This window comes from Xenopus laevis, chromosome 6L (assembly GCF_017654675.1).
Source record: "Xenopus laevis strain J_2021 chromosome 6L, Xenopus_laevis_v10.1, whole genome shotgun sequence".
Lineage (NCBI taxonomy): Eukaryota > Metazoa > Chordata > Amphibia > Anura > Pipidae > Xenopus > Xenopus laevis.
The window spans coordinates 40334178-40355278 of record NC_054381.1 but is presented as its reverse complement, the minus strand read 5'-3'; the positions used below and the strand labels follow the sequence as shown (position 1 = coordinate 40355278).

At 41.5% G+C, this 21101-nt stretch overlaps 2 protein-coding genes across 4 annotated transcripts; both read right to left on the bottom strand.

The window, feature by feature from the left end:
* Nucleotides 1–1716: 1716 nt before the first annotated feature.
* On the bottom strand, nt 1717–14733 carry sp4.L (Sp4 transcription factor L homeolog). Of its 3 annotated transcripts, none has more exon segments than NM_001089956.1 (6): nt 1717–2571; nt 4049–4248; nt 5091–5319; nt 11306–12863; nt 13123–13208; nt 14617–14733. In NM_001089956.1, coding segments are annotated over 5 exon segments (2304 nt in total). In that variant the 5' UTR covers nt 13192–13208; nt 14617–14733; the 3' UTR covers nt 1717–2323.
* Nucleotides 14734–20066: 5333 nt separating this feature from the next.
* LOC121394452 (cyclin-O protein B-like) lies at nt 20067–21101 on the bottom strand. The gene has a single exon (XM_041565606.1). The coding sequence runs from the start codon at nt 21099–21101 to the stop codon at nt 20067–20069; it is 1035 nt and encodes a 344-aa protein (XP_041421540.1).

Sequence of the window (21101 nt, the reverse complement as noted above, 5' to 3'; positions counted from 1 at the left end):
ATAATTGCTCAGGGTTTGCTGAACTACAAAAAGAGTATTCACGCAATGTCAGACTGGATACTTTAAGGGGTGATTCACCTTTATGTTAATTTTTAGTATTCAATAGAAGGGCCAGTTTTATGCAACTTTTCAAGTGGTCTTCATTATAGTTTTTAAATTATTTGCCTTTTTCTTCTGTTTGTTTCCAACTTTTAAATGGGGGTCACTGTCCCATCTAAACAACAAATGCTCTGTAAGGCTACAAATGTATTGTAATGGGGGTCACTGTCCCATCTAAACAACCCATGCTCTGTAAGGCTACAAATGTATTGTAATTGCTACTTTTATAACTCATCTTTCTATTCAGGCCTCTCCTATTCATATTCCAGTCTCTTATTCAAATCAGTGCATGGTTGCTAGGGTAATTTGGACCCTAGTAACAGATTGCTGAAATTGCAAACTGGAGAGCTGCTGAATAAAAAGCTAAATAACTCAAAAATAATTAAAGATTAAAACCAATGGCAAATTGTCTCGGAATATCACTCGCTACATCATACTAAAAGTTAATTTAAAGGTGAACAACCACTTTAAAGGAGAAGGAAAGCTACGGAGGCATTTTATTGCCAATAGATTAGCTGCAATAGTGCAAGCTAGAATGCTATATTTATTCTGTAGAATGTTTTACCATACCTGAGTAAAAAGCTCTAGAAACTCTCTGTTTGTTTAGGATAGGAGCTGCAGTATTAACATGGTGTGACATCACTTCCTGCCTGAGTCTCTCCCTGCTCTGGGCTCAGATTACAGTAGAGAAGGGAGGAGGGTGGGGAAGAGGAGCAAACTGAGCATGCTCTTGCCCAGGGCAATGAGGCTTAAGCTGAAAACAGGAAGTCTGATACAGAAGCCCATATGTACACAATAGAAGGAAAGAAATGCTGTGTTTCTTTTGACAGGGGACTCAGAGCAGCACTACTTTGGTGGTTTACTGGTATATTTAGATGGACCTTTCTGATAAGGCTTACTTAGTTTTAACCTTTCCTTCTCCTTTAACCATCCAGCTCACAATGAGAGAAATTGTTTTTTCTGTACAAATTTGCAGTTCTAGTCTCTCTTGGCCTCGTTTACAATATGCAACTTGAAAAGAGAAAAAATAACAATTTGTGTAAACAATATCACAGGGCTGAAAGTAACCAGCAACCACAGGAATAAGCTTTAGTTGTTTTTGATCAATATAACAGAAAATTAAACCTCACGATCTGCTGTTGTTCGTATATAGAAACAGAAATGAAAACAAAAAAGCAAAAACCTTGTTTCCAGTGAAATGGAAAATGTGCTGTGCGCACCAAATGTATAAAAGAAGTCTGCTCCTCGTGAGAACATGGCCTAAGGGGAGTATTATATGCAAAACTGATTGATTATAATTTAATCACTAGGTTTTGTGAAAATAAAACACCTGTTTGACTAGTTTTTTTGAGGGAAAAAAGTTCACACTAATAATTGTTGTTGTGCTTATAAGTATTGATGCAGCCAAAAATATATAGGAGAATATGTGTTCTCTCTGGTGGTTTGCTCTTCTTCATAAAAGCAACAAATATAATTCATCAAAGTAGCTGAGAACATACCTTCTCATAAAAGCCAATGCCTACTATTACACCCTGTTACACATTTTAATTCTACACCGAGTTGTGAAATACTAAATGAAGGAGGCAAAATGGAATGACTTGACTGCAGCACTTCAAATGCGTGAGACTTTGCAAAGGTTTATTTGCAAAAGCTTTCGAGAAGAGCTATATGTATATATTCATATTTACATTGTTTTAAATGCATAAGTAGTAATAGGGCTCACTGTAAATATAATCTTACTGGTGTATGAAATTATATGCCATTTGCATATTACCGACACTTAAATCTTTACAAATAATTTCCTTATACTATCCAAATGTTAAATTAAAATAACGTGTCTCCATATAAAAGTTATTTGCCATGACGTTTGTAGATTATTTTCTACAAACTATATAATATGTTAAGGCCTTTCTACAAAGAAGGACTTTGTTTGAACATTTGTATGATTCGACATGGACTGTCTAAATTGTATTTTTGTCTCCAGGATGATCAAAAAAATCAAGAAATTCTTAGTGGGAGATACATGTTCAATGTATACGTTTTATGTATATTGCCCATGGCCAGGAAAAGGGTATTTAGTTCACAGCTTTTTAAATCTTCATGTTAACCTGATTATGGAATAAGAAAAAAAGGTTAGAACATTATTTCTACCCAGGAATCCACTCTGAAGAACATCTTACACCACTGTTCATTACATACAGCAGACTCAGTCTGTTGGAACCTTTCAGAATTCGTCAATGTTTGTTGAAACATTTGGAGTTGCTGGATTTGAATCTTGGGATATAGCTGCAACTGTTACGATTCTTGGTGAACCCAGAACACCGGTGACGGATGAGTCCAGATCTCCAGAAGTGACTATTGCCAGTGCAGTCCCACCTCCCTTCTTATTCTGATGGGTTTTTACATGTTTTGACAGGTGGTCACTCCTCATGAATCTTTTTGAGCATTCAGGGCATTCAAATCTTTTCTCACCTGAAAATTAGAGAATTATACAGTTTTCAACATTTCTAATAATGAAAGGCTTCAATGCAGATTTCCTTATAAAAGAATACAGAAGTTGGTGGTTTCCAAGGCAAAACACTAATATATGATTAGAAATCTCATAGCTGATTTGTGACCTTCAATACTGAAAAAACAAATCTAAAGAAAAGATTGCTAGGGTAATTTAGATTGTTATAATTGCTATTTCAGTAGGGATAATACTGCCTCAACTAAATGCATTAGGATAAAATTAAATCTACAGAGTAAAAGAAGAGAGATTGATCAATGCACATTCCCTGGACAGGGAATGTGCATTGATCAATCTGTCTTCTTATTCTCATCAGGCCCCCCATTCTGGTGCACGAACAAGATTTTGAGATGATGCAAGGCTTGCCTTAATAACAGTGTCCTCAAAATGGCTCCTGTCTCCTTGTTATCATTATGAGTTCCCAGATCAAAGAAAACAAGAATAAAATTATTTATATAGTGTAATTAAAGCTCATTTTGCTTGAATAACGAGATAAAATAGGATTTGGAATATTTTTTTCAGGGGATGGGTCCCCTTTAAGTACACCAGGCTGTATAACCCATGGAAACAAAGACACTCGTACAGTCTTTGGCCAACAACAGAGCAGTATTTCTGGGTCTGTAATGCTACAGTACACTCAATTATGGTGGTCCCTGAAAATGATATGGTCACATGCAATGGTCTCTGCTGGCATTTAAAGGGATACTGTCATGGGAAAAAAAAATTTTTTCAAAATTAATCAGTTAATAGTGCTGCTCCAGCAGAATTCTGCACTGAAATCCATTTCTCAAAATTCAATTTTGAAATCTGACATGGGGCTAGACATATTGTCAATTTCCCAGCTGCCCCAAGTCATGTGACTTGTGCTCTGATATGATCACTTCAATCACTCTTTACTGCTGTACTGCAAGTTAGAGTGATATCACCCCTCCTTTTTTCCCTCCCAGCAGCCAAACAAAAGAACAATGGGAAGGTAACCAGATAACAGCTCCCTAACACAAGATAACAGCTGCCTGGTAGATCTAAGAACAGCACTCAATAGTAAAAACCCATGTCCCACTGAGACACATTCAGTTACATTGAGAAGGAAAAACAGCAGCCTGCCAGAAAACATTTCTCTCCTAAAGTGCAGGCATAAGTCACGTGACTGGGGCAGCTGGGAAATTGACAAAATGTCTAGCCCCATGTCAGATTTCAAAATTAGATATAAAAAAATCTGTTTCCTCTTTTGAGAAATGGATTTTAGTGCAGAATTCTGCTGGAGTAGCACTATTAACTGATGCGTTTTGAAAAAAACATGTTTTCCGATGACAGGATCCCTTTTAGGTTCCTCATGAGTGACCAAAAATGCTCAGACCACAGGTAGCAATGTGATTTATAGCCTAAGCAGTAATGACCAGAACTAATGAACATGGTAAAACACTAAATTAAAGCACTTACCTGTGTGAGTCCTTCTGTGCCTTTGTAACTCATCACTTCTTGTAAACCTTTTGCCACAGAATATCCAATTGCAAACAAAAGGTCTTTCACCAGTGTGCCAGCGAAGATGAGCTCGGAGGTGAGAGGTCTTCCCATAAACCTTGCCACAACCCTCAATATGGCAGATGTGTTGTTTCTTTTTCCCAGGTTCACTGTTACCTCTAAATACAAAAAATTGTTAGCAAAATACCATAGAAATATACATGCACATTTGTTTAACAGAAAGGACAATTTAGGGTTCACGTCGCCAATTCTGACTGACACTAAAGCTCTTCTATGCTGAATGAACCCAAGAAACAAACATGGAAGAGGGGCATATTGCTCAAGAGCCAATTGAAACTGCATCCCAGGCACGTCTACTGTTTAGCTATTTAATTTCAGCCCCAAGTGTCAACCCTCTGATGAAGTGCCCAATCATTCACAACACATCAGGAGGGAATGGCTGAAAAGGAGTATGTGGACAGAGGGATGACACTGCCATGTATTATGTGCCTGAGGTTACACAATGAAACAGATGGATGGAAAGCACAAGAGAGACTGCACTAATTAGATTCAGAAAAATATATGGAATATAGCGTTAGTATAAGCTAAAAAAAAAAGCAAAACTACATATTGAAAACTCAAGGTGCAGCCACACTCTCTACTTTTGGGTGTTTGATGGCCATGTTATATGTGCCCCACACAATCAAATGGCAGAGCCTCCTGTGAGCTACACAATAAAAATATGGGGGGTGTATATGGTTGTGTGTACATACATGCACCCAGAGGATATAAGTATTCTTGGCATAATACAAGGCACTTAGGGGTTACGTAATAAAGGGCACCAAGTTTTTCCAGGAGCCGTAACCCATAGTAACCAATCAGCAAGTAGAATTTACTGGACACCTGTTTAAAAGCAAACATCTTATTGGTTGCTCTGGGTTATTGCTTCTGGGCAAACTTAGTGCCCTTTATTATATATGGGGGTTAGAATTTAACTGGAGAACAGATTTTCCATACATACCTCCCCTCTCCTTCTCTACAATTAGGACAAGAACATGCAACTCTTCTTAATCTCTTTCCAGTCTGCACCTCTTGATCGGATGATGGTTGGGATTGCTGAAGTTGCACTTGTGTTAACTGGTCTGGACTGACTGCACCAATGGTTGCATTTGCAATACCCCCCACTGCTACAGTTACAGGAGCTATGGTAGCTTGTTGTACTTTTACTCCTTCTGCTCCTTGGTGCTGCCCTGCAAACGATTAAAGCAGTACGAATTACATACCCATACTGTATATGTTTGCATCTGTAACGTGTAAAAGGAAAGCAAAAAATAATATTTATATACAGGAAGATTAATGGAAGAAACGACTTACAATTTTATATGCGTGGGCATTGCATATTGCATCTAAATGTAAAGCAATTTTGATATGGATGTATTTACTTTATCAACAGACATACTTAGACTGTTTAATCAGAAATAATTATATTATATATACATATTTATGACCTGGAACACGCCATACTGCTACAGATGCAGAAAACCATCTTTGTATATATTTAGCCATTATATGATATTTGATATATCCATAGTAACAATTAACCTATATACTGTTTATTTCTCTCCTTCGAAAATAGATTCTCACAGTCATAAGGTAACCAAAGACCCAAAAATGCTCGGGACCTGGAGTTTTCTGGATAATGGATCTTTGCATAATTTGGATCTTCATAACTTAAGTCTTCTAGAAAATCATGTAAACATTACAATTGCCTCATTTTTAAAAAATGGGATTACTTGGATAAAATGGAGTCTATGGGAGGCGGGTGATATCACTCCAACCTGGGAAACTGACAATATGTGTAGCCCCATGCCAGATTTCAAAATTAAATATATAAAAAAAAAAATCAGTTTGCTCTTTTGAAAAACAGATTTCAGTGCAGAAGTCTGCTGGAGCAGCACTTTTAATTGATGCATTTTGAAAAAAACATGTTTTCCCATGATAGTATCCCTTTAAGTCTACTAGAAAATCACGTAAACATTAAATAAACCCAATAGGCTGGTTTTACTTCCAATAAGGATTCATTATATCTTGGTTTGGATCAAGAACAAGGTACTGTTTTATTAATACAGAGAAAAAGGAAATAATTTTTTTAAATTTTGACTATTTGGATAAAATGAAGTCTATGGGAGACATCTTTCCTTAAGTCGAAACTTTCAGGATAATGGGTCTCTTGATAACAGATTCCATACCATGATATGCCAGCTAGAGAAGTTTCCCCTCCTCACATCAGAGGACAATAATGTATCAAGTTAAAATGCATAAAATATGTTAGTGCATGCACATAATACAGACGTGCTTGGGGAAAGATTGCAATCAGGTTGCTAGGGTCCAAATTAACCTAGCAACCATGCACTAATTTCAATAAGAGATCGGAATATGAATATGAGAGGACCTAAATAGAAAGATGAGTCATTAAAAAGTAGCAGTAACAAGTTAAGTTAAACAAATAAGTTTAAAAACTTCCCATGAAAGCCATTAACTAGGGTTAAAGTTGATCTAAAGGCTCAAAAATGTAGAATTTTACACGGAGTTCCTCTGGGAAATATGCATTTTACATTATTTATTTTTTTTGTTTGTTTTACACTGCTAACACCTTTTATCAGACAGAATCGCTCTGAGTTGCTTTGCTGGCTACCAGGGGGTTAAATGACTGATGTAGGCTTTGCCTCCACAAGCTACTCTGCACAATTCTTTCCTGTCAGCTGTCAGCTTTAAAAAGCTGAAGAGGAGTGAGAGAACTAAGAGCAGCTTCCAGAAATACTGCCTACATCATTTAACCCTCAGACTGACTGGCTAGTGATGCAGTTCACAGCTGCTATGTCCTAAGTAAAGTACAGTTTTGGGACCCGTTACCCAGAATGCTCAGGATCTGGAGTTTTCCAAATAAGGGGTTGTTGGGTTAAATATTAACCCAATAGGATTGTTTTGTCTCCAATAAGGAGTAATTATATCTTAGTTGCGACCAAGTACAAGGTACAGTGTTATTATTATTATAGAGAAAAAGGTAATCATTTTTAAAACTTTTAATTGATTAAGATGGAGTCTATTGGAGACATCATTCATGTAATTCAGAGCTTTCTGGATAACTAATCTCATACCTGTATTAGTGTAAACCTTCCAATAAATTTTAAATAAAAACACACACATTGTGCAATTTACATTTTTTTGGGGAAAATTTAGCATATGGGCAGATTCGGGGAGATTTAGTCGCCTGGCGACTTATAGCCTCTTCTGCGGGGCGACAATCTCCCCAAACTGCCTTCCGCCTGCTATAATGCGAAAACACCAGCACCAATGCACTTGCAGCGCTTCAATTTCCAAAGTCGCCCGAAGTTTCCTCGTGAGGCAACTTCGGAAATCGAAGGGCCGCGAGTGCATTGGCGCTGGCTTTTTCTCATTATAGCAGACGGAAGGCAGTTTGGTGAGTCGCCAGGCAACTAAATCTCCCCGAATCTGCCCGTGTGCTTGAACCCTTAGGTCCCTTTTTTACTAAAACAAACTTTAAAGGAAAACTATACCCCCCAAACAGTGTAGGTCTCTATTAAAAGATACTGAGTAAAACAGCTCATGTGTAAAACCCTGCTTCATGTAAATTAACCATTGTCATAATAATATACTTTTTTAGTAGTATGTGCCATTGGGTAATCATAACTAGAAAATTGCCATTTTAAAAAATAAGGGCCGCCCCCTGAGATCGTAAGATTCACTGTGCACACATACAAACCACATGTAAGGTCACATGAGCCAATTAACAGACAGAGTTCTGCCTTTTGCTTCCTCACTTCTTCCTGTTACAGTTAGTGTTGTAGTATTTCTGGTCAGGTGATCTCTGAGGCAGCACAGATAGAGTCACGAAATGGTGGTTCAAGGCAAGAGATGTAAAAGGGCAATATTTACTTAAATATATATTCCAGTTTGGTAAGATTCTTTAATATGTCATTCAATTTGATATAAACTATCTGTTGCTTAAGTATTCATTTTGGGAGTATAGTTTTCCTTTAAAGGAGATCTTCTATTAATTTAACTGTAGTGTGAAGTAAACAGTATTAAAATACTTTTCAATTGGTTTTATTATTGATCTTACTTTGTTCTTTTTCCTTTTTTCTGATGTTTTATCTGATTGTTATGGTCTCTTTTTTCTAATTTCCCTAGCAAGCAAGCAGTGGTCTAAATTGAAAGATGAAAAGGAGAGGGCCTAAATAGATATGAAATAACAACAATAAAAAACTAGCCTTAAGCCTCATGTGCTTTCTAGCTGGTTAAGCCTGAAAGGCAGACTGGAAGATGTATTGGAGAATGCCTTAATAGAAATACAAGTAATATAAAGTAACAATAAAAAATTGAGCCTTAGGCCTGCTCTGCTTTCTAGTTTTAACATTATAAAAGTAAAAAGAGGCAGAATTAAAAAACAAAAAAATTGATCAAAATAGAGATGCAACGAATCCACTATTTTGGATTCAGCCGAACCCCTAAATACTTTGTGAAAGATTCGGCCTGAATGCCGACCGAATCCTAATTTGCATATGCAAATTAGGGGTGGGAAGGGGAAAACATTTTTTACTTCCTCGTTTTATGACAAAAAGTCACACGATTTCCTCCCCACCCCTTATTTGAATATTCAAATTAGGATTCGGTTCCGCTGGGCAGAAGGATTCGCCGGATCCAAATCCTGCAGATTAATACCAAAAGTTAATTTTAAGATGAACAGTCCCTCTAAAAAGACACATAAATGGAAGATGCCTAATAGACGGTGGCATAGATTTTAGCACAGTCAGACACTGGAGTGCTGAAACTCTTCCCACAGAGAGCAGCCCTATCCATCCACAACTCCTGTATCATCTTTTAAAGGATCAGTAACATTAAAATTTTTTTTTTCAAAATTCATTAGTATAGAACGAAAAAAAACATCAAGGCAAATAAAACTTTTAAATTGCAAAGCCTTTATTAAGAGATAACTTACCAAAACTCCACTTCCTGTCCTCTTCTCAAACGGCGAAAGGGCGACCATCCATGCAGCGGTGTTCATCTTCTCCTCCCTGGCTATTCTAGTGACAGTATGTGAAGGAGGCAGAGGTCCGCTCTGCAGTGCTTCCCCTATTGCCAGCAGTCGGACTTTGACTCCAGCCTTTCCTCCTCCGACGAGGAAGAAGAAGAGGAGGAGGGCAGCCTCTGCCTCTCCAGCGGCAAGTCTTGACTGCAGGCGCACCGATCTGCTGAAGAATATCCCCAGGACTACGGTGCACAAGTGCATGGACAAACCCCTTGTTCCCGTGATGTGCCCACCTGAGTGTGCCTGGGGCTAGCAGTCCCCGCTGCTACAGGAGAAGGGGGCGATTTTAGACTCCAGTAGCGCCGAACCACTTGCTACCCGTCGATGAGCTACGATTGCGGGCTACGAGCCGGTAGCACTCCCGGCTCAAAGGCGGAGTGGAATGCCACGGTTTGCAGGAGCTGTGCACTTGGAGAGTGCACTTGGCCGCGTGGAAAGCCTTGTGTTTGCGCAGCTCCTCCACGTCGCACTGATCCATGCGCTTGGGGATATTCTTCAGCAGATCGGTGCGCCTGCAGACAACACTTGCCGCTGGAGAGGCAGAGGCTGCCCTCCTCCTCTTCTTGTTCCTCGCCGGACGAGGAAAGGCTGGATTCAAAGTCCGACTGCTGGGAATAGGGGAAGCTCTGCAGAGAGAATAGCCAGGGAGGAGAAGTTGAACACCGCTGCATGGATGGTCGAGGACAGGAAGTGGAGTTTTGGTAAGTTATCTCTTAATAAAGGCTTTGCAATCCAAAAGTTTTATTTGCCATGGTGTTGATTTTTCGTTCTATACTAACGAATTTTGAAAAAAAAATTTTTAATGTTACTGGTCCTTTAAGTGTTTTCAGTTTGGCTTGCCTATTCATGAGCACAGCATGGCATAAACTATGCCTGCATCTTAAACTATAGCTGGCCATAAATGTAAAGATTTTTAAAAGATCCAATCGTTATCGTGAGACCATGATTATCTCGAAATGATCGTTTAATTGTATGATGTGTCCATCAACTAAAAAGACCATTTCAGGCGATATTGCCAGCAAACTGAAGGGTAGCTGCCTGCTTGGCCCTGCAAACATAGATAGATTGCACTGGGGCCGATAAAGATTTTTAAACCTGGTCGATCAATTTTCTGACAGATGTCGGCCGAAAAATCGTAAGATGTACGATCGTTCAAATTCCACTAACCGCACGATAATTTGATGGATTGGTCGGACTGCACTGAAATTGGTCGTTCACCAAAGAAGAATCGTCGTGTCTATGGGGACCTTAAGTGTAGAGTGGAATTGTGAGATACCTTGAAACTGCACAGTGCAGCTGTATAGCAGTGCAGGTTTGATTAATGTAGCAAGGCTGGGTGTGCATGGCAGTTGAGCAAAAAGATATTTTTTGTTTTTAAGTTTGGCTTATCACTTTACTGGACATGCGGGTTATATCCTTAGCCATACACAGGATTCACAATAAGAAAGAAGGTGACAGTGGGAAGCTCCTAAAGCAGTACCATGTGCTAGTGCCGTTTTCAGTGAACAGGAGCACCAGCCCAGGATCTCATGTAAGCAACTATAATCACTGGGCGGTGCCAAACAAATTGTCATCCCCAGGGATTATGCCTTTCTTTTCCTTTAAAGCAAATTAAAAGGTTGTTTTCATCCACGCCACCAAAACGGCACAGGATATCCACAAAAGAAGCTTGTGTGTATCTGTCAGTATAACCCATATACATAAAGTTCATTCTTGCTATTCTGATCAAAACATTATTCTTTATATCAGTACATCCCAACCTAATCATATTGTTTGAGCCTACCCTTCGGTTGTGTGTGTGTGTATATATATATATATATATATATATATATTTTTTTTTTTTATAGGGGCTGTTATTAACAAATGGATGGATACAAATCAGGCATACCTTTATTAGAGATTTTTCCAAGTATATATGTGAATCAAGCGATTTTACAAACAGTATAGCCAATAGGGTGGGTCCTAAAAACAAAGTGTGTATACTTCTGGAATACACCAGGTAAAATATAATGCTTTAAGACTGGAAACACACAGAGGGGAGTGTTTAACGGAGTACATGCCAGAGGCAATAAATATTAATTTTGTATTGAACACCATAAACTAAAATCACACACAAAGGTGCTTACCTCCAACACTTGTAATTGTTACTGGAACTCCTTGCATTTGAACACCTGCAGCACCAAGGTTTGCTACACTTACAGTCTGTAGATTAGGTACAGATGTAAAGTGAGCAGCATTGAGAGTGATAGGTGTACCAGCCATTGTAACTGGTGCAATCTGTGCTATTGTTGTGCCACTGCTTGTGGACACAGGGGTTAATGTTAACTGCTGTGGTAGTCCAGTGTTTTGGACTTGTAAGTTCTGAAGACTTTGAATATTTTGAACCTGAACAGTCTGCCAGCTTATCTGCCCAGATGGGGTTAATGTTGGGGCCCTTATCAGCACCTGGGTCGGACTTAAAGCCTGAAGCTGAACATTTTGTAGCTGCTGTTGCTGAAGTGTCTGGATTGTCTGTCCTGATTGAAGTTGAAAAGACTGCTGTGGTATGGCTTGTATGATCTGTTGCTGAGGCTGCTGGATCTGGATCTGCTGTAAAACTGGCTGACCCACAATCTGCACCTGCTGCAAAGAGTTTGACTGTTCAGACATGGTCTGTAATCCATTTGAAGGCAGCTGATTGCTGCTCTGGGCTTCCCCATCTGTAACAGAAGATGGGGATTCTTCTGTGGTATGTTCAGCACTTGCTGATGTGCTCGCATATTGGCTTGTTTCAGCCGAGCTGACAAGAGTATCACTGCTAGTCAAAGTTGTTGACACTGTTGTTGTGCAGTTTGAGGAAGAAGAGGAGGAGGGGGATTCTGGCATGGTACTGACAGAGGAAGTTGTGATGGGTGTGGACACCAGCTGATTTCCATTGGAAACTCCACCATCAGTAGGTTGAACAATCTGTGCTGAACCTCCTCCAGCAGGCATACTGTTTATCACTGGAAGAGCAAGAGTCACTCCTCCGATGTTTATGGGCAAGGTTGTCACTACTTGAGCTGGAGCACCAGGGATCGTTTGCAGCTGTAATGGTATAGAAACGCCTGGACGAATCTGCACTGGAACGGTCTGATTGGCTAAATTCTGTGCAATTATATTTCCAGATGCCGTTCTGTTACCAGCAGTAATAATAGCTTGATTGTTTCCAGCAGGAATAAACTGAATCTGACCTTGTAGATCTTGTAATGCAGTGGCATTTCCAGGGCTAATCTGTATATGCTGCCCTTCCACTGTCTGAATTTGAGGAATTACCTGATATTGTACATTACCACCAGGTGTTTGCACTTGGATGACTTGGAACTGCCCTGGGGCAGTGGCTGCATTGCTAGGCTTGCTTTTTGTGGGAGATGCATTTTCACTGTTACCGCTAGACAAGGCTGCTGTGCTAGCAGCAATGGTAACTCCTTGCTGAGCTATGTTGTTTTCTTTTGAAACAGGAGGAGCTGCTGCAACAATCTGCCAGGCACTGCCAGCCAGCTGAGTAGTCACCAGTTCTAACTGCTGGGGTTGGTTCTGAAGCTGAACCAGACCGTGGCTAGGATCTATAATGATCTGCTGCTGTCCTGCACCTTGATTTTCCCCAGTTGTCCCTATTTTACTGCAAGTTGCTGCTAGCAAGGCCAGAGGAGAAGGCTGTGAGTCCTGTCAAAAGAGACAAATAAAGGTGGGCGGGATTAGTGCTAGTGGGTGTGTCTATTTCTGACAGTTTTAACATTAGCTCTTTGGCAGGAAGTGGTCTCTTTATGAGAAGTGCTGGTACAATCACCAAATGTGGCTGCTAACATGTACAGGAAGCACACTGCATACACAGATATGTTGTTTTTCATTTAAATGATGTGGCCTTCTCAGTAACTTCTAGACAGTATTACATTTACTTGCCACTAACATCTAATAGTACTACCTGTGAACCAGATGCTTTGCCTTTTTTTTTATTCTCAGATTCGCTGGCTTTTCCTCCTTCGCTCGCCATTTCCTCCTCTGTCTGATCTGTAAATAAAGAATCCATGTGGTAATAAATAGCAGAAAACCTGATAACAAAAATTTGCCTGGTTATCATTCTCAGTATACCACATCAGGCAGCAGGATGAAAACACCTGATATTCAGGGAGTAAAGTACCCCCTATGGTAAACTATAAGGATTTTAGAAGTCACAAGAACTCTGTGACTACATTAAGGCACAAGGCTGCAGCCTGAGTGCTTTTATTCGGGTCATGGAAAAGGCGGATACATTATGTGGAATAATAAATCAGTAAGCCATGTGACTGCAATGACATCACTAAGTACAATTTATGAAGATATATTTTATATGATATCCAGGACGCTTGTGTATTGTAATATAATATGAATGCCTTTCCAACTGACCTTTACACACAATTTATTTAATGTATTGCAGGGATGCTGATACTGTGACCAAACAGCGGTTAGATCACGGCATGACCAACAGAAAATGATAGTGGTGGCCTTAAGCAAGTCTAGGGTTGCCACCTTTTTCGGAAAAAAATACCGTCCTTCCTATATATTTATCTTTTTTTCCCTATTCATAACATTGGGATAAACCATCATTTTTACTGGCCAGGTGGCAACCCTAACAAGTCCCAGGTAGAGGATGTTAGATACACGTCATCATATTACAACCCCCATCTCTGTAAAGCTGTACATATCAGGCTTTAACAATGTATGGCCCAGCAGGTGTCGTTGGCTGATGCATCAGGGTAAACTAAATGAGGAAAACGTGGCTAATGAGTTGAATCTTATAATAAGCCAGGGTAGAAAAAAAGAATCTGCTGCTGCCCTCCAGCTGTTGGCGAACTAGCAGCCCCAGAAGTGGAGCACGAGGGATATTTGTTGTTATGCAACAGCTGGAGCTCCACAGGTAGCAGCACATCCCTGGTACAGACACATGTCATGCTGAGGATGAGTCCCACCCCACAGGAGGATTCAGGGCATGATGGGGAGGAGGTGGGAGTGAGGGGATGAAGGGGTGGGGGGTTGTTACGTACCGCTCATGGTGAGTTAATGGCAGTACTTATTCGTGGCGGTGCTAAGCAGGAGGAAGGGTAGAGGCTGGAGGGGATGGGACGGGGGTGGATAAAAAGGCCGGACGCTGAGGCTCAGGGAGGCTGCTGGAGGAGGGCATGGCTCTCTCTCTCTCTATGCGAATGGCGGCGATTAAGGGGCTGTGGCGTAGCAGCCTCCGTCTCTTCCCCCGCAGCCGGGGCCCTGATTGACAAACCCGGAGAGGGGACGGGGAGCCGGGGCGGACACACACATCTACATCCCCCCCACCCCACATCGGCTCCATCCAGCCCCTCTCCTCCCCAACATCTATCCCTTAGCAGCGGCCTCCTCCCCGGGAACCTCCTCTTCGCCACCCCCCTTCGCCATTGCTGCTTACCAGGCGACCTCTTGCTTCTCGTCCCGGTGAAGGCGGAGGCCACTTCGCGCTCCTTCCTGTCCCAGCGCTCTTGCAGACCTTTATTATTTTATACTATTTACTATTTCTCGCTCCCTGTCCGAGGTGCAAAATTGTATTTTATTATTTTTCTCTGCCGCTGGCCCAATCCCCACCCACTTTTTCCGTCTCCTCCCCCCGGACGGACAGAGCTGGGCGTAATGGCGCAGCCTGGCCCCTCCCTCTCGGCTCACTGCTTGGGTAAAGAGGGACGGACCTAACGGCCTTTAACTCTACTAGCCCCTCCCTGTCCCCTTAGTGCTAAACCTATTGCTGCTGCGGCCTTTAGTTTCCTATTGGTAGGGCTGCACGTCTCCGGCTTTATAGCATATCGGCCATTATCAGTGTATATGTGCGGAATATTGAAAATACGCAATATTTAATCGTTTCTACCCACATGTGTCCCTCTCTGTATGACACAACTTCTGGTTTCTATGCCGTGTTCCTGTTTTTGAATGAGCTGAATTAAAACTTATGATTTCAACGTTCCCCCGATGAATCAACGCGTTTATTTTATTTGCACTGTAGACGGAAAAAAAATGCCATGATAACAAGTCCGCTTGTGGTACTTCAGGCAAATCAAAACTACATCACCCACAATGCAACTCGGAGAATTCTAGGTTTACGCAAATGGCTAGTACGACAGAGGTTGGGGAAAATAATGAAACCTGTCGCGTTCCGTTCTGGGAAGTGTAGTTTGGGTGTCTGACGCCGGCTTTCAGACGTTAATTGGGCGTGACTTCAACGCCAATGGCCCGGCCCCTCCGTGAGAGGGATGAGTGAGGTAGGACAGCTGTCAACAGTGGGAGTAGGACAGATACAGGGGGTGGCAAAGGACGGAGTTACTCTGTTTATTTCCTCGCGTAACCCGAGGCAGTGCAATTCATTGGACATCCCATGTTGTGTCCAACTGGAAGAACATTTAACAGGTTGCACCCAAGCAGCTTGCCAATCAGGCCTAATCCAAAATATAATCTTTAGGCAAATTTTACAGAATCTGATGCCCGTACACAATCTGGCCTAGTTGCTCAAAAGTAAGGATTGGACTCGGCTGTCACCTGGGCACTACCTCAGAGGCAGTCCTGGACTGGGAGTCAAAAATAGGCCCTGCCATTCCAAGTCCACAGAGGCCCAAACAGCCCCCTACCAGCCCAAACAGTCCCCATCCAGCCCACTATATGGTGACTTTCTATGGAACCATACAGCAGCCCCTCTGGCATTTGCCAGAACCTACAGATTGCCAGTCCGGGCCTGCTCAGAGGTATATGCCCTCGGGCCTTGGGCAGAGTAGACTTTCGTAAATGTAAAATGACACAGGGACGAGGATTGTACTTATGAGACAACAGGAGTCAGTTTAGCTGCAGTTTAGCAAGAATGTCTAACAAGAATGTTAGCACTACTAACAAATATAAGGGAGGGTGATCTGAAGGAGTATCGGTATCAACACCAGGAAGAAGAAAGTGACGCGGCAGTGATAGTGCAAGTGAAGAAACGAAACTGAGCGATAAAACCAGTTACATTCCTGCCAGAATGGTCTGCGGAGGCTAACTAGGCGCATGCAGGTGTTCTCTCACATCGAAACTGTGCTGTGCGGCCTATTATGGGGGGCGGGGGCGCCAGGCACGTACCTGCTTTGTCGTCTACCCCATGTCCGGTCCCGTATCTCCCTGGCCGCTGCTGGAATTTCAGTGAGTAAATGCGCTTCTGCACAGTTTCCGTCTCTCCCCAGCCACTGCTTCTGCGTGCTTCGAATGTAGTTTTGCGCATGCGCAATCGAGCGTGATAGCCGGCGCTGGCCAGGTTGCCTAGGGCGCCTGGCCGGGTTGGCCCGACTCTGGCGTGCTCTTAGCTTCCCTGCTGCAGCAGCAGCTTATTACCACCATTTAGGCTTTAACTACTTATAATATTAGGACGGATTGGCATCTTAATGTGTCATGTTTGTGTTAGAAAACGTCATAGTCCTATGCAGCAGCAGCTTATTACCACCATTTAGGCTTTAACGACTTATAATATTAGGACGGATTGGCATCTTAATGTGTCATGTTTGTGTTAGGAAACGTCATAGTCCTATGCAGATATATGTATATAGACCTGCTGAATTAATCTTATATAATAAATGGGTGACAGGATATATATATATTTCAGTATCTGTTCCATATTGCTGCCTGTCTTAAAAGAGAACACTTGAATAGATTCTAATATAAGGCCCATATTTACTATTGCGTTTGTATTTGTCCCATTATCATATCTGACATATTGGCCAACATCCTTCATTGTAAAAAAAAGTTTGTGGTAATTTGCATTATCCATGGGTATTGTTTGCTCTCATGGGAAAATGGATGTACTTTGCATTTCTGTTGTACTCCCATGGCATTAAGGTAAACGTGGCCCTCTGCCACTTTAATTGGAACAAAGTTGGAGCATGAAGCTAGTCCACCAGTAGGTCAGATTTAGTTTAATGTGATAGTGACCACATATATTTATTTTTACCTGTCTAGCTAATCTAGTGACTACAAATAAGCTTAGTGATGTGCCCTGAACATTTACTTTCAAGTACATTAGAACTTGCATTGAGTGACTTAATTTGATTATAGGAATATCTGCTGCAGCATGCCATACAGGTGCATATGCATACTGGGTATCTTCATATGTTGCTTAATGTAGAGTTCCATGTTATAGAAATGGCCCAAAGGCAACAAGAGCAGACTGAGGCATCAAACCAAAGTACACCAAGGTTTAAAACTGGGCCTGTCCTCCTACAGCAGCAACCATGCCAAGAAAACAACCTCTATCAGCTAGACAAGCACTCTTGGCTGAGCTTTAGAACTAATAGTACTACTTTACTACTTTTGCTCCTCAGCAATAATTTTTTTTATATTATCTAATTATCAAATGTTTAATCGAACCGTATACAATGCAAAGCATCATTAGTGCTTATCCCACATGGTACATCAAAGCCTTAAAGGAGAAGGAAAGCTACAAAAGCAGTTTATTGCCAATATGTTAGCCACACTAGTGCAAGCTATAACACTATATTTATTCTGCAGAATGCTTTACCATTACTATTGTAATCTCCATAATGTCATTGCTTGTTCCAGCCGTATCCTTCACCATGATGCCGTCCCTTCACCCATCTCGGCCAGTGGTTTCCAAACTCCCAAAACTGGGGAAGCCGGTTCTTGCAGAGAATAATCGACCCGACAAGGTGAGCCTGGTGATGTTCCTGCTATAGTTCTATGCTTTATTGTGCTATCTACTTAGTTATTATTGGGGTGCTGGAGTTTCTTACCAACATTTGTGTGTACACTCTCCATACAGGGCCACGGACTGAATAGTAATATAAGCAATAAAAGTACTAATAATGACGACCACAGATTGTTTTTGGGCTGCTGCAGTTAGTGACCCCTGGCAATCAGGTAGTATTTTAGTTGCAGGCTTGAAAGAAGCAGAATAAGATGGCTAATAATACAAAAACCAGTAAAAAATTAAGACCAATTGAAAAGTTGCTTACAATAGATCATTATAGGGGTTGCTCACCTCTAAAGTAAGATTTAGTGATGAAGAGGGTGATATTCTGAAACAATTTGTAATTGGTTTTAATTTTTTTATGGGTTTTTGTTATTTAGCAGCTCTCCGGTCAGCAATTTCAGCAAACTGGTTGCTAGGGTCCAAATTACCCTAGCAACCATCCATTTTGGATGAGACTGGAATATGAATAGGAGAGGCCTGAATAGAAATGATGAGTAATGAAAAGTAGCAATAATAATGCCATTGTAACCTTAAAGAGCATTTGTTTTTAGATGGGATCAGTTAGTTATTATTAGGTGGCTGTGCTGCCTTGTTAAAGCACACACATACACATCTTCACCCAGTTCCTGTTTTACTCTGTAACATCTGTATGAAAGGACTTCATAGGAAGAGATTGTGCGGCATTTTCCCAAATTTAGAATGAAAAAAATTACTGGCCATGCCCGGTGGGGATTTAGCTTTCAGGTTTCCAGCTTGCAGGGTTTTATTTAAAACACATATATCCTTGCTGGGTGTTGTGCTACAACCTAAGGGTACGGGCAGGGGAGTATCTATCAGCTAAGAGAGTTGGATGTGGTACAGCAAATAAGAATACAGGTATAGGATCCGTTGTCTGGAAACCCATTATCCAGAAAGCTCCGAATTACAGGATATACATAGACTACCATTTTAATCAAATAATTCTAATTTTTAAAAACAATTCTCTTTTTCTCTGTAATAATAAAACAGTACATTGTACTTGATCCAAACGAAGATATAAGTAATCCTTATTGGAAGCAAAACCAGCCTATTGTGTTTATTTACTGTTTACTTGATTTTCTAGTAGACTTATGGAAAGATCTCTTATCCGGAAAACCCCAGGTCCCGAGCATTCTGGATAACAGGTCCCATACCTGTACAGGTTTTCCAGCAATAGACTGCTGATCAGCAGCATGTTATTGTTCGGTGCAATAAATGCAATAAAATAGTGGCCCTCTTTTCCTTGAGTTCCTTTGTTTGGGACCTCTGAGCAACTGCCTGTCCTGACCTTTTTATTTTATTTTATTTTAGTAATCAAGCACAGTAGGATATAAGTACCAGTCACAGCTCTGCCTTAACACAGGGAAAAAGCTTTATCCATCAGTACCCAATCCTTAAATAAAGACACGGACAACTGTTCTGAGTTGAATCTGTGATGGTCACAGCTTTATTGTATTTCAGTAATGAGTGTCCCAAAAGAAACCACAAAGGGCTGTTTGATCCCAAGGAAGGCAAAAAACCTCTATGAAGCTTGGGCCTATCTGCTTCGCTAGAGGAAAAAATTCCTTCCTGACTCCTTAACGGCAATCGGAATTACTCCCAGGATCAATATGCCCTATTCAGCTTTACCAAAATACATGTATGACTGTATGTCAGTAAGGGGATGTGTGTCTGTGTGGTGCATGTATGGCTACCTGTTTGGAAATGTAGGAATACATGGGTGCCTGTAAGGGTGGTTGTATGGATATGTAGGAATGTATGGGTGCCTGTAAGGGTGCTTGTATGGATATGTAGGAATGTATGGGTGCATGTAAGGGTGGTTGTATGGATATGTAGGAATGTATGGGTGCATATGAGGGTGGTTGTATGGATATGTAGGAATGTATGGGTGCATGTGAGGGTGGTTGTATGGATATGTAGGAATGTATGGGTGCATGTGAGGGTGGTAGTATGGATATGTGGGAATGTATGGGTGCCTGTAAGGGTGGTTGTATGGATATGTGGGAATGTATGGGTGCATGTGAGGGTGGTAGTATGGATATGTGGGAATGTATGGGTGCATGTATTGCAAACGTACCCCTTGATGATAGATGGAAAGGCCAGATCCCTGGGCCATTTCCAAGGGGTCAGAACCCTGTTCCTGCCTGGATGTTTTCTGCCTCACCACCTTCGGGTTCTTTCTGGGAGGCGCTTGTCTCTGTCTCCTCTGCTGTTCTTCTTGGAAACACTGCTGGAAGCAGCATGTGTAAAAAGCTCTGCCTGGATGATATCAGAGCGATGATCTTCCCGACACACTCTTCCATTATGTGGTCTGGGTATTCAGCAGGATCCACGTTTATTGGTTTGCCTGAAGGGTAGAATTTTGTGGCTACTTTCAGGCAGCACAGAGCCATCATGGAGGGTGCATAAGTATAAAACTCATGATGGTGGGTCAGGCTCAGTGCTGCGATGCCTCTAGCAGCCGTCAGGGCAATGGCTTCTTTTGTCTGCTTGACAGCTACAGGCTTCTTCTGGCTGGCTACTCTCTGGAGGGTGAAATGCTCCAAGAAGTCATCGATGGTCGGTGCCGCCAGTTCAAAAAGCAATCTGCAAATGATGACTCGCTCCAGTTGGTTAATTTCCTTCTTTGTAAAGGTGTCATCAAAGAGTATTAGGCAATTCCATAGGCTGAATTGCTGTTTCTCCACTAACTTGTAGGCTATATTGAAGCAAGTGGCTCCTACTCTGTTCAGGTCGGTGGTCTTGATGGGAGCAGTGCAGGCAAGAAACCGCTCCAGAAGGTTGACAGTCAAGCACAGAGACCTAAAGTCCAACTTCAGGCGTCTGTGCATGAAGACAAGCAGGCTGGTGAACTCATACCATGACGCCAAGGTGATTTCTGGCTGACTTTGTAGAAAGTTCAAAGCCATAAATCTCTCTTCAAGGCTCTTGTTGTACATGTAGGCGTCTTCCCCATACTCCTTGAAGGTCTCTAGGCCAATGCCTATGTGAGCTAAGGTGTTCCAAGGCTCATTTTGAAGTGCTGGGTCCCCAGCTGAAGGGTGGTATGTCCCACGTTGATCACCCTGGTGCCTCACCCTTTTGGGATTATGGCAGCACCCAGGGGAAACAAGTTGTTCTTCTTCGTCGATCTGTCGTCTTCGCTTCCTGAAAATCTCCAT